At 40.5% G+C, this 13,797-nt stretch overlaps 1 protein-coding gene across 5 annotated transcripts in view; it reads left to right on the top strand.

The window, feature by feature from the left end:
- Positions 1 to 13,797, top strand: part of Elk (Eag-like K[+] channel) — a 32,087-nt gene that overhangs the window by 6,826 nt on the left and 11,464 nt on the right. For 3 of the 5 annotated variants that reach the window (XR_011545870.1, XM_070657904.1, XM_070657905.1), the window contains 5 exons: positions 156 to 266; positions 8,961 to 9,194; positions 10,670 to 10,801; positions 11,643 to 11,770; positions 12,248 to 12,476. Coding sequence is in view for 4 of the 5 variants with exons in the window: in XM_070657904.1 (XP_070514005.1) it covers positions 191 to 266; positions 8,961 to 9,194; positions 10,670 to 10,801; positions 11,643 to 11,770; positions 12,248 to 12,476 (799 nt within the window). In the remaining variant the exon portion in view is untranslated. The other 2 variants (XM_070657906.1, XM_070657907.1) reach the window with 2 other exon arrangements.

Genomic DNA, 13,797 nt, shown 5'->3' with positions numbered 1-13,797 from the left:
CGAGGCTCGACAGTTGCTCGGAAATATCGCTGTAAAATTGCAAAAAATCGTGAAATACTCCTCGCGTATTTAGCTACGAGTTTCGTTTACTTTGTAAATGTTATGCGTAATTAAAGCGGATTGTTTAACTATTGTGTTTTTCTGTATTTTTACAGGTTCGTGCCCTTAACGGCGCGGTGGAGCGGCCCCAATGCCGGTCAGGAAGGGCCTTCTCGCTCCACAAAATACTTTTTTGGATACTATCGCGACTCGCTTCGATGGAACCCGTAAGTCTTTTGTCTTCTATTGTATACACTTGTAGTTATTAGTTACAACGTTATACCGCTCGCAGGCAGATCGAGAGGGAGAGAGAAAAAGAAAGAGAGATCTTGAGAGATCCTCTGATATATTAATTATCTTCTTTCCCTCGTTTCTACTGATTTTCGTAAATCAACGTGCAGTAAGGGTCGAACAATCAAGTTTATTCTCGTGATAAAAACTGCGTAGCTTCTTTTGAGAAGTAATAGCGCGGAGATATCGAAGTCGTTGGTTTTTCATGCAGGCTAACGTTGATCCCCACGGGGGGTGCGAACCCCCGAGTTCTCTCTGCGTCGCTATGGATACGAAAAAACGACACTTCGTGTCGCCTTACGTCGGATTAGCGTGCTCAGCTGGGAAACAAAATGTAATGTGCAGGATAATATTGTATATACGTCGATACTCTCTTTCTTTATTGTGAAACGGTGAGCTTTAGATTGCAAACCGATGCAGTTTTGTGTTTTATCCACCGTGGGATTTCTCATTTAGCCTTAACCGAGCCTATAATCCTAATGTCCCTGTACCACGCGGCTTTCCCTAATGCGTCGATGCGTGCTTCGGCATTAACTGCGGCGACATTAACGATGCGAGAGGCGTAGAACGTCGGTACCGATAGGCCAGCCGGTGCAGCATCGTGATTATAACGCGCGTTACAGCCCTCGGGCGACCGAATCGAGGGCAAACCCTCGAAACGTCCTTTATCTCTTATTAAGCTTTACAGCGCCACGATTTTGCGTTTCGCAGCTCGAGGGAAAAAAGTTCAGGTATTAAAGCGCGGATAGTCTTTTTCCGGAAATTCAGAGTCAGCTGCGGTTGCCGTAGCAACGTCGACCGATTTAAAGAAGTCGCGAGCAATAACTTTTCCGTGGTTCTTTTTTTTATTTTTTTTTTTTATTTGTAGATCGGCATACCGACGTCGCGCACGATTGACCGTTCAACGTTCCGTTTCAACCGCTTGTTCGCACGAATTTCCTTGTTCTTATCTCTGACCCGTGAAGCTGCAAGTTAGTTAGCGACTAACTTTTGTATGCATCGGTATCAATGTAAACTTTGGCCCCTTGGAGTTAAGAGGAATCTAATTATACGAAGTAGGTGATGGATTACCGATGTCGTCATCGTTAAACGAATTACAGTTAGAACTGCATCCTTAATAAATATTCGCGTCTTTGCTTTCGTCAAGAATATTAAAAAAATCTCATTGGCAATTTTGCGAAAGGTCAAATATTTTATCTATTCAACTCTTCATGCAAAGGTATTGCATACATTGATTTATATATCTTTATATTATTAATCTACTTACTTATTCCTTTATGCATTTTTATATCTTTGTTCAACAACTTCTATCTCCTTTTATTTTACTTTTCCGCCATCCAGTCATTTTGCGCGTTTGAACCAATTATTTTCTTACTCTTTGCGGTCTTCTCTTGTTTGAAAATGAAAATATTTCGCGTTGTGTTTCTCGGTCTATTGTTATAGCGACGTATTATGATGCATGCTCTGCGTGCAACGTCAGACAACCCCTCGGCAAGAACACCTGATAAAACTTTGTGTCCGTCGACCCTGCAACTCCCCTCGGCATGGAATATTAATTCGACATCGGTGCCACGTCAATCGATACTGTTCCCGAAGTCGTATATTTCGATCATATAAATTTGCGCTCACGTCCTTTTGCACGGTTATCGTTGCTGCGCCTGGTGTCATCAACGTATCATGTAACTTGTGAAATCCGATTGCGGCTATTTCAGTTGCACGAATAGCAGTTATTAAATGCGCGGTTCGAAAGTCCAAAATAATATTTGCTGTTTACCGAGCGTTTGCACCATAAAACTCTCTCTGCAGAAACAAAGGAATATGATATATCGATATTACTACATTTCGCATTACATTTATTACGCATTAATTGCAAAATATGCGAGCACATTGGCCACGTTTGTATGATCTGCAAACGTGTACGGTAAAAGTGTGCACTTAACATTCTTTGTGCATATTGGTATCTATTGCTAATTTAAAATATTAATGTTATATGTGGTTGTAATTGAGTTTTAAATATTTATCAGTTTCTCAATTTGGCCGTTTTGTAAAAAAGAATATCAGGGTGAATTTGCAAGCTATTAGTCAAGCTGCAATAATTGTATACGATCACATTGTCGAGGAAAGACGGTTAAAAAAAATATATATATATAAAAAAAAAAGAAAGGTTATTCAACAAATACGGTAGTTATTACTGTACAGATTTTTATTACATCTCTGGTAGGATAATACTCGAGCCCCGATTTCTATTGATTTTTAACATTCAGCTAGTGTGTACCAGAGAACTCGAAGCAAGGGTTTTTTTTTTTTTTAATTTTCGAACCTCTTCTCTCTACCCAGTGATAAATCCTATTTTCTCAGCGAACGCGCGCGCGCATACACAAGTAGGCGGTGGATACACATACGTGCAAACTTTACATTCCAAAATTGATGGAATACATGTCGCACACGTTTATTATCCTTTCTCGTTATTTTTTCAATTTCAAAGAGGACCACGCGGAGTTTTAGGCACTTGCGGCACGAAGTCGTAAAAAAAAGGAAAAAAAGAAAAAAATTAATATAGAGCTCGCCGAGGATCGCGATTCTTTTTTTTTTTTTTTACATAAATGTAATGCCAAATAAATAACAGTAACTGGAACGTACCGTGCCGTTTGGCTTGGAGATGAAGGGTACTTTAAAGACACACGGGATTTTGAATTTGAATAAAAGAGATAGGTACACTGAACGCGGTCAGCGTTTCCGGCAGTTTCCAACTTTCATTGTAGCGTTTGGCGCTCCCGGATCGTATCTGCCCCTGAATAACTATAGTTGTCACAATTGTTTCGACGTACCTCTGTACGCACGTTGCACACCGGCGCGTTGCGGAGGCGAGTTCCAGCCTGTGTGCATTACCTTCTACATCAAAAAGTTCCGCTCTTCACTCCGCCGTGACAGAGGCGAACGCTGCCGCGACGTTAATTTTCGACGCTTTGTGCGTCGCGTTTCCGCGTGCGCTCAAAGTGCCGATGCAGCGCGTTAATTGCGGCGATAACTTACATGTCCCGCGACGAGGCAGACATATCGACAATCTCTGATTAATTTGGAGTAATGGAATAAACCGTTATTCCATCGTTCTGCGCCTGTCAGTTTCGTTACCGAAACTCGAGAGCAAAAAAAAAAAATTTAACGCGGAGCTATTTCTTCAAAGGGATATTATCTGATTTGGCAAGAATTACCTCGCGAGATTTATTATTATCGAAACGTATATAATTTTTACAAGCGATTTTTTAGTTATACGTCTTGTGATATAGAATCGGGAGACTCGTGATCGACGCGGTGCTAAAATTAAGGTGGCATTTGTATTTCCGCGGGTGCGCGATTTCGCCGGATTATCATACGTCAATCAGAACTTGGAGAACTGCATGTAAACAGCGAAGAATATGTTCGGTGCGTACGTGGAGCTCGCGAAATGCCGCTCGCGGAGTTACGCTATAATTAATTCTCCGGTGGAAAGTTTAATCCGCCGTACATATTTACTGCGTATTGCGATATATAAAGCGGCCCTCTCATTTCACCTTCGTGTTTGCTTATTTCTTTGGTGAATGGAAGATGCATGCGAATAATCCGCGTATCGATCCGGGCGGGAGTAATGATGACTACTAAATATGGACAGCTAGTATCTTATCATCAATAATAACGGGCACTGACGCAAGTAGATAACCGTAGAATGATGCACGCACTTATTATATCAGGATTTTGCTTTCGATACAACGGTAAACCATTATTGAAATTGTTTATAAAGCACTAATTTTACGTACCACCCAACGACAGTATAAATATTTTAACGTAGTTACGTTTATCTTAATTATTACTGCTTGCTACGTTTAAGTTTTATCTTTAAAACTGATCTTTTGAATTATTTACAAAAGGATATTATTCTAGAAGTTATTGTTACCTTTGTATCGTATGACAAATAAGTAAAAAGAAGTTAGATAATTTCTCTTAGCGCTAAATTCTGTTCAAACTTCGCAATTACTTCTTGGTAACTTACTTTAAAAATATACATTATTTGAACTTATGGCGTTATTTTTGTGCTTATTCGTTGGGGAGAAAAAAATAACCGAGGAAAGGTTACGATATCACCGATGTAGCAAATAATCAGTCCTGTTTCTCCCCAAAAAGCTTCGCGAGATATATTTGATGATACTATTGAACAAAGTTGGTCGCGTGGGATTCCTGAAGCTTTAGACATCACGATTCCCAGGGTTAGTTTGTTTCATATTCGCGTTAGAAAAATATTACAATGCAAAAGGAGAGGCTATTTTTTTTCTGCGAGAGAAAAACTAAAATTGTTACACGAAATTGGGAAGATTGGATAAAAGCTATTTTCTGTTTTGAAAGAAAAAAAAAAAGGGCAGTTTATTTTTCAAGTGGTGTATGTGTTGTCTTGATTTTTTTTCTTCGGCAAAATTAAATTCAACATTTATAAATAATATTAATAATGTAACGCTAACGTTGAGGAATATTGAAATAATATATGTTCTTAAAAGAGCGGAGGAAGGAAAAAAGAACAAAGTTGAAAAACACAATATACGTCATTTATAAACTCGTGAATTATCGTTTTACATTATTTTATTTTGACTGCAACACATACACGCTGGTCACAGCCTGTATTTAAGATTTATAACAGACTAAACACGATTGCGAATCAGATTCGCGCGATGGCGAAATTTCAGATTTGAAAAATTCACCGTGGCACGATGATGGAAAATGAAATCGATTTAAACCACAACATATATACATTCACCGTTTTGCCTGTTTCCTCGACCCTTCGTGTTCGAAATTTCGCGATTAAAATCACCGATTCATCGTTCCCTCAGCAGACACGGTCTAGCTAGGTATCGTTTGCAACAAACTTGTTTGAATAATAAATCTTTCTGCACGCCACCCTCGAAATTACCTCGATAAGCGGAAAATTTGTATCTCGTAATACAAGCGTAACCCTTCCGTTTAAATATCAGGGAAATATATTTTTTGGTATTTAAAAATAGTACATTTTTTTTTTTAATTCAAACAAAACGTAATAACTGACGTGAATAATATTCAATATTTTAAGCGTTGTTAAATATTTTTTAAATTTATTTGAACAGGATATGGAATTTACACAAACGGAGCGTTATCAAGTATAATGTGTGAATTAAAAATGTCCGTTAAAAAAATGCCGTGAGTAATCGTCATGCCTGCTTAATTAAAACTCATTTATTTCTTTCTGGTATTGTATCTGCTTCTGTATTCGTTTTGTACTCGTTTCGCGTATTTCTGATGTATATGCATCGCGCCTGTAATATAATTCTAAAGAAGACGTAATGGAAAACGCGCGTCGTGGCCACCTCATACAATTGAGTCCTCGTAAATTGTATTCCAGCCGGGAGAGTTTCTTAGCAGGTGCACATCGGAAGTGCCAAGGGTAACATTGTTCAGTTTCCACCGTTTCATGCCGGTCGAGCTTTGCAGATGTAAAATCTACGTCGTTCACGATTCGCGCCGGGCATGCGGTGCATCCCGGAGCAGCTCACTCTGCTCGAAGATGCGGCACTGAACGCGGAAAACAATAGGCATCCTTTCCTTTGGCGGGTCAATAACCGTTCGTGCAATATCGAGGAGGCTATATGTATATAATATCGACCCGCGGTCGCGCCGATAATGTGTTTTAACCCCGCGGGAATATCGCGCAAGAATACGCGTCGCTTTGTAAGTTTAAAGATGAATATTGGACCAAGTTAGATTGCTTCGAGACGAGTTTCGACGTTTGACCACTTTACGTTTCAGTCGGGGGGATATAACCGTGACGACGTCGTCTTCACCAAGCGGAATCGTTAAACGTAGATTTCAAACGGATAACGCCAACTCTTTCGACCGCCGGCAATTTTTCAGAATCTCCTCGCGAGGAGACGCACAATCGCGGGATAACGCTTTGTAATTTTAACATAAACGGCTTTTATATAAATCCGTGAAAAAGAAGACTTCGCCGCTGGCGACATAATTACCCAGGTCCGAACTCACTTTCAACTAAATCCGCGAAACGTGACAAAGCTCGCAAGGTCGCCGTGCACCCCGTGCCTTACCTGTTGGTCCCGTAAATCCGTGATGGCCATGATGATGTCGCGATTAAACATTGACACGCGGCTGAAGCTAGCACTGCGCGAAGTAATATTATTTTCGGCTGAATATCACGTATATTTTAATCCATGAATATTCTACGAGCCAAAGACAACAGAGAACGTGACTGCAGTAGATAATACCAACGAATGCGCATCGTTCGAATCGTATCGCGTGCCATTCTCTATATTCGTGATAATTTACCATAATTAGCTTAAAACCATTGTTTTAATTAAATTCGCGTACAAGGGCTTATTAGCGAAGTCACTGATATGCCACGAAAGTCTCAAATCACGCTTCCGCATCAACGAAAAACAAAATGCACCTTATCCTCGTTTTGTTAAATAAATTATACGTCACTCTTCTGCTTTTCCGACTCTCGCAACTCTCACAAACCGACTGTACGACCCTGTGAAATTATCGTGAATAACTTTTCGTTTTGTTTCGCCGTCTGGCGAAATTGTAACGAATGATTACTGCAAGAAGATTGCAAATAACAATTAATACGCTCTGGCTGATATCTTCATCAGTTCGTCGAATATGAAACGCTGCTGCGCGTCGGATTAATGAGTGCGAAAACCAATAATCACGTTCGGAGTTTGAATTATTGTATGATTTTTCACCCTTTTCCGCAACGCAAAATCTATCTGCCTCTGAAAACTTCGGGCTTAAACTTAAACGTCGACTGCTAAAGCTGTAAGTAATTGAATTCTCGGGGAATACGGGAGGCAGCTCACGTTTTCCCGCCGTATCTAATGCGCCTCTTTATAGATACGTTCGAGAGAAAGTCCGATTGTAACTAAGGTAGAAAAAGCACGCTGGAGACTCGCGGAATAAAAATTGGATCGGAAAAAACGGTTCTGCCGAACGTCCGGCGGCGCGTACGAGAAAGAAACGGCTCGATCGACTTTGATACTAAGTAATTAGTTATTTCGTTTGATGGGTTGTTCCAGCTAACTTACGCAATTTGCTCTGAGTTCGGAAGCCCCGTGGGATCTCGATAATTATTTGGTGTTGCCTCCGGAGCAATCGGGCGAAACTATACCCGGGACTTTTCCCGGGACGACTCGTTCGCCACTTGTGCTAATAATCGTTTAGTAGTTCGTGATCGATTTACCACCGGCGGCAGCTTGCAAATTAACAACGTTAAAATTTTATTGCATTTTCGAGATCGGTGGCGCATTGAGAGCCAGGTTACATAAGTCGCTGTTAATTACGGCGCCGATAATCAAGTCGATGACGCTCCGCAGAGTGAAAAAAAAAGACGCGTGATGCAAACGTTGCATAGTCAATTATCCGGGTCGTTGGACGACGGGCTTTGTCAATGATTTTGACGTCATCGTGACTGCTAAAGATAAAAGTGGCGCTATTTTTTAACGTGGCGCTTAACCTTGAATTTCTTTCCTCGCCTCTCTGCATACCGAATAGCGTTCGCTACTTGCGATCTCGTTCCAGGTAAAATATTATTCAGATACTTTATTACGTAGCGTTAGCCATCACGTCGCGTCTGTTCATGGATTATAGTTTAGTTTACGAGCTCTCGGAAGTGGAAAATGCGTAACTCGCGTGGAATATTTAATTAATACAACAAGCGGTTAATGCGATATTATTTTGCAAACGTGCGTCGTTTTCTCAAGCAGGCATTTCGTAGGAAAACGAGGTCATTTCGATTGAGGATGCGGGGAAAAAGCCGCGGTCGCAAAATGCCCGGAGCCAGAAAAACTTTAAAAGCGTAAAAGAGCGGCGCGGCTCTTTAAAGCAAGACATTCGATGCATACGCGCGCGTCTTTTTCTTTTGAACTAACGGCAAGAGCTTTCGCACATTTTGCAGAAACGATTTTATTAATTGCCATGTTACAGACCATGCATAAGCCGCGCACTCCCTTTTGGTCCCCTGCCAGTGTCTAATCCGATCGTAAGGAACTATCCGGAAATTGGTGGCTCATTGTTCGATGATTATAGCCACCCTTCATGCGACGCGGAAAATAGGAATTAACACGAATAAGGGGAAGTGAAGGGATTGAACCGTGAAGGGATTATCGGCTAAAAATATGCCTCTGGGGAAAAGCTTCCTCCTTACGGGCGTTTGATTAAAATGTCAGATTTTTAGGTGCGCTTTCGCATCGCGTACAATCCTATGCGAATGCAGGCAAACACACATTTTAAAACGGAATTTAAAAGGGGACGTTAAAAAAAAAGAAGAAAAAAAAAAGAGAGAAAAAAACCGCGTAAAGTCGGATGAAGAGGGCTGGCGCATTTTATGTAACAATTTTTCTCGATACAATGCTAAAGAGAGAATTTCGTGAATTACGTTTAACAAACTGGACTTGAGCGCAAAATCCCTGTGACATTATTTTTATATGTTACAGAGCAATTTCCGATAATATTACCGCGGCGTACTCGCCGACGTACTAATTTTCTCGTTCTTAAAGCGCGCTTTTATCATTATCAATTGCGATCAATCTTCGATACATGTTCTACTTTTCTGTTTACAGACAGCAACTTTGTACTGGGAAATGCGCAGGTTCCGTCGATCTATCCCATCGTCTACTGCTCTGATGGATTCTGCGAGCTGACAGGATTCGCGCGGGCGCAAATCATGCAGAAGGGTTGCGCCTGCAAGTTTCTCTACGGGCCGGAAACGAAGGAGGAGGAAAAGGCCATGATCGACAAGAGCCTCGAGAGCAAGACGGAATTGAAAATGGAAGTTGTCTTCTATAAGAAGAACGGTGAGTTTCCAAGATATCCGATAACGGGATGTTCCTGAACAGTGAGCGATCGCGTCGCGAATATCATATGCCAGCGCCGTAAAAGATTACCTCCACTTCCGTCGTAAGGGGTTTATGCATATTTTGCAGTGCGTTTATATACGCGCACGTCAATTCTGGTCTTTCATGAAAATTGTAACGATTCGCGGTTTTACTGTCCATATCTACTTTCCCTATTCAAATCGTCCGCCTCGGAGTCTGATTAAATTCAATTTTCCAATCCCTTAAAATATGAAAAGGTCACAAAGAGAACTGCCCGGAGCCAAATATGACATAATATCGCATAATTTTAATATGAATAATGCAGTGCCATATTATAAATAATGATAATAATTACCTTTTATTATGAAAAAACTTTAATGATGCATCCATATTTAAAAGAGCGAATAAAAGAAATAGCACGGAAGAGGTCGAGGTCCCACGCAGTACCAAGTCATTATCAATTTACGTTTCCCGAGCTCGGACGAATGCGATATTTCTCAAGGAAAGTCACTGTGCAAAACTAAATGAAGTAATCTTGTGCCCGTGTCGCGGTGACTGGCGCTCCTCGTTTTTTCTTCGCGCGACGAGAAAAATCAATCTAAAGTAAAGTTAATCGAGAGGCCTTTCGCAATATATCCCGCGATATTATCCTGACCTAGAATTTATTTTTTTCCGACGATGTAGTTTAACTAAGTTTTATTATCGGCTGTGCGATTCAGTAAGTTAATTCGCGAACTTGCAAGGCCGATGTAACACCTCGAGGGAAGGCAAAATCGTTGCCTCTCCGTTGCTTTTTCTGGAAAATCAAAATCCTCTGCTAAAACGTGCGCTCAGTATAGTAATCTCTGAATGCAAATAACCGCTAATGCGTTGAGAACAAAAGAAATTAGTTCGAATGCGAAAGAGACAGCTCGTAAATAAGGGTTCGCGAGGAACGTGACAGAAATTCCGTTCCGTATACGGATTTTATTCCCGCTTCCGAGCTACACCGGCCCGCGTTCACAGCACTTTTCCATTGGGAAACATCAAATAAACCGTCATCTTATCTCCTATTGTGGAAACGCTGTATTTTTATGAAAGCAAAGTCACGCTTTGCGCCGTGACCGGCACATATAATTTTTTTTTTTTCTTTCTCTCTCTACTTTTTATAACGCAGTTTGCAATTTTTCTTTAAAAAAAATATCTTGCTTTAAAAAACCTGACATAATCCGTCGCTCGTGTCACGTTCTTTTTACACGCGCCCGCACGGTTCGCGGTATTTGCAGCGAGGGTCGCATCCAAGCTAGCGCAAATATGACAAAGCTCATTATCGGGGCAGGGCTTTCAGCGACAAGCAATTTATCGTATCGCGTCCCTTAGGACGAATCGACTACTTTAAAATTGATGGCGAAACGATATTGCTCCTTCGATCTCGCACGTTTTCATAAACGAAAACTCTTTCGACTGTTGCGCAGGAAGTCCATTCGATTGCCTACTCGACATTGTACCGATAAAGAACGAAAAGGGCGACGTCGTTCTGTTCCTGGCCTCGCACAAAGACATCACGCACACGAAGAATCTTCAGCTCTGTGAGTTGCACGATAGTGGTGAGTTCTAACCATGCTTCGCTGCTAAATACGCGCAAGTGGATCGATTTTAATGAGGAATGATGCGTTCTCTCACGGCGCCGTGCCGAAAATACGACTTGAGCTCGGCGTTTACGAGTATTCGCATCGCAAGATGGGTAGGAATTGGCCCTTTTACGCCTGTCTTTCTCACGGCGCGTTTTAACGAGCCCGCACACGTCGAGCACCGCGTAACACGCAATACGCTGCACAAAATCGCTATGCTAACGTTCGTAAGAGTTGGTAACCGAACGGTTCGCTGCTTAGAAAAAGGATTTAGGTCTGCCGTAATCCTTACGTCTGTCAATGGATTTTATATTTTTTTTTTTTTTTTTTTCCCCGGCTTACAACATGGTGCTACTTGTTATCAAAGACACTTGGTCGAGTTCGAATGCCAATTAGGCCGAATTAGTCGGTTACAAATTTTACGGATATCCACAGAACACGAATTCACCAATTAAAATTTGTATCACTGTTCTAGAGAACTTTATTTGTAGTACGTGCAACAGTTAAATTTATTTTTGTAAAAAGGCATAGAATCAATTTGTTTTTTTCCTTTCTTTTTTTTTCATTATTTTATATTTTACGTAGCTGTACCGTTGTAAAATCATAATGTTTAAGAAAATAAAATTATTCTAATTGCGACATTTTTGTAACGTACACGTATGTATGCCACGTGTACGTGTGTGTACGTCCGCGTTTTACATTTTCTCTAATTAATGCTTTCTGTGTGATTTTTTATCTTTCAGAACACTTGGATATTTTTATGATTGTACGTAATCTCTCTCTTCTGGTCCAATAATAGCGCAATTTACAATTCCAGACTCGAATGGCAATATCGACCCTGAGGCACCGCCTTCCAATTACGGTAGAAGAAGAAGTCGCGCCGTCCTTTATCAACTGTCGGGCCATTACAAGCAGGACAATAAGCACAAAATTAAACTAAACAATGTACGTACATCTATTCCCTTTTCAAAATCAGTGAATTTTTTAATGAGAAAGGAAAAGTTAAATTATAACGGCAACGATAATTGATTAAATATTAATAGCTTATAACAATATGCCGTTTGTTACGTTGAAAGTTAATGATTGTTACATTTTATTTCCAAATAGATTAAATAATGTCCAAATGAGATTAAACTAATGTAACGTAACGTGCCAACAAGGATATATGTACTCTAGCAAGTGGGAATTAATTTTTCGGACAATCAACGTTTATAAATATTATTTCGCAAGTCAGCTCGCATTTGGAATTAAATAACGATATCGAGCAATATTGAGCAAAGGCTTCTTTAGAAACTGGAATAGAGTAAAAAAAAAAAAGAACAAGAAGCGTCAAAGTTTTTAAACGTATTATTATGCGATCGTCGCAAGACTTGATAACACTCGGGGCGCAAGCTCTTCCTTTCATATTACATGTTATTCTAGACGCTTCTGCATTCAACCGCGCCGCCTTTACCGGAATACAAAACGACAACCGTCAAAAAGTCGCAATTTATTCTTAGCCATTACGGCGGTTTCAAATCCTGCTGGGACTGGTTGATTCTCATCGCGACCTTTTACGTGGCAATAATCGTTCCCTATAACGCGAGCTTCATCAACACCGATAGGCCTACCATGGTCAGTGACGTTGTCGTCGAAGTGCTCTTCATTATCGGTGAGTATATCCCGCCTCCAATTTTCGACCCTCGCGCCCTATAGGTCTCACTTTATCCCTTCATCCTGACGAGATCCGCGTCTCGAATCATAATTTTCCTAGATTATTCCAGGCAAGCGAGATCTCTTTTTATAAGAGAGAGAGAAAAAAAGATAAAATACGGCCTCAATATCTTTAATCCGACACGCCAACAAACGAGATTAATTAGCTCGCTGTTTTCGATGTTGTTCAATTTAACATGGACAAATTACGTATATCGGCCCATTAAACAGCGCGCGCTATATATAATTGCGTGAGCGGACGCGTTCTTTCCATGTAGGAAAATAAATCGAGATCCAGTCGTTGGTATCGTAGTAAAAATCGTAGTAGAAATCGATTGCTCTTGCCCACTTGGAATAATGCTTCCGAGAAGGAAATGGGAAAAGTCGAGCCATTATTCAATTGGCAACACGTGGAGCTCGTTAGACCGAAACCAAGAGAAGAGTAATCAGCTACTCTTTTCTTTTGTATACCGCCCGACAATGAGTGACTTTGGTTTGTCTCCCGCACGGCCATCTCCAAGCTTCCCCTAAATAAAAGTATATAAAATACACGAGGGTTTCAAAAGGAGTCTTTTAACTAATTCGAGGCAACGAGAATTCAGAGAGCTTTGAATAGCGGGACATGTCGAGATCCGCGTCGTATAAATGAAGATTTAATTTTTCGATAACATCGGAAGGAAAATTATAAATAATGAAGCGGGTCAATTTTACGGGATTTAATGACGATGGAAAATGCGATCTGCCTTTGGAAAACCCTCAGCTTAACGACGAGCGCCCATTAATAGTATCAAATCTTTTGACTTTATTTTTTAAACGTTTGCGGCTTGAAAGCTGCAGGCCGATTTTAACGCAAGCATTTTCGTAGAACACGATATTGTGTTGCAAAGCCATGATAAACAATCATTTTTCGGTAAACCGCTAGTTTTACATTGATTTTTAACTGTCAAACGAAATTGCGCTGTCATGAAGCTGAACGAGGCAGATAAAATTTATATTAAAAGACGTTCGCATTATAAATTGGAAAAGCGAATGTTTTATTTTTGGTTTTTGTGCATAGAAAACATTTTTTTTTTTTTTGACAGGCCCTTTAATAAAGTTATTACAATATTGAAGTATGACGTTACGATTAATGCGAGATTAACGTGTACATCGACGCGCGATGTATAAAATATCGGATATTCGCGACTTTTAAACGAAGTTACTTCTGGGATAAGTGGACGCGGAACGCGAATTTCGCGGCTAAAATCTAATTTGCAAACGGGATTAAAAGGCATTCATCG

This window comes from Cardiocondyla obscurior, linkage group LG06, assembly GCF_019399895.1.
Source record: "Cardiocondyla obscurior isolate alpha-2009 linkage group LG06, Cobs3.1, whole genome shotgun sequence".
Classification (NCBI taxonomy): domain Eukaryota; kingdom Metazoa; phylum Arthropoda; class Insecta; order Hymenoptera; family Formicidae; genus Cardiocondyla; species Cardiocondyla obscurior.
This window is presented reverse-complemented; position numbering and strand designations above follow the sequence as displayed.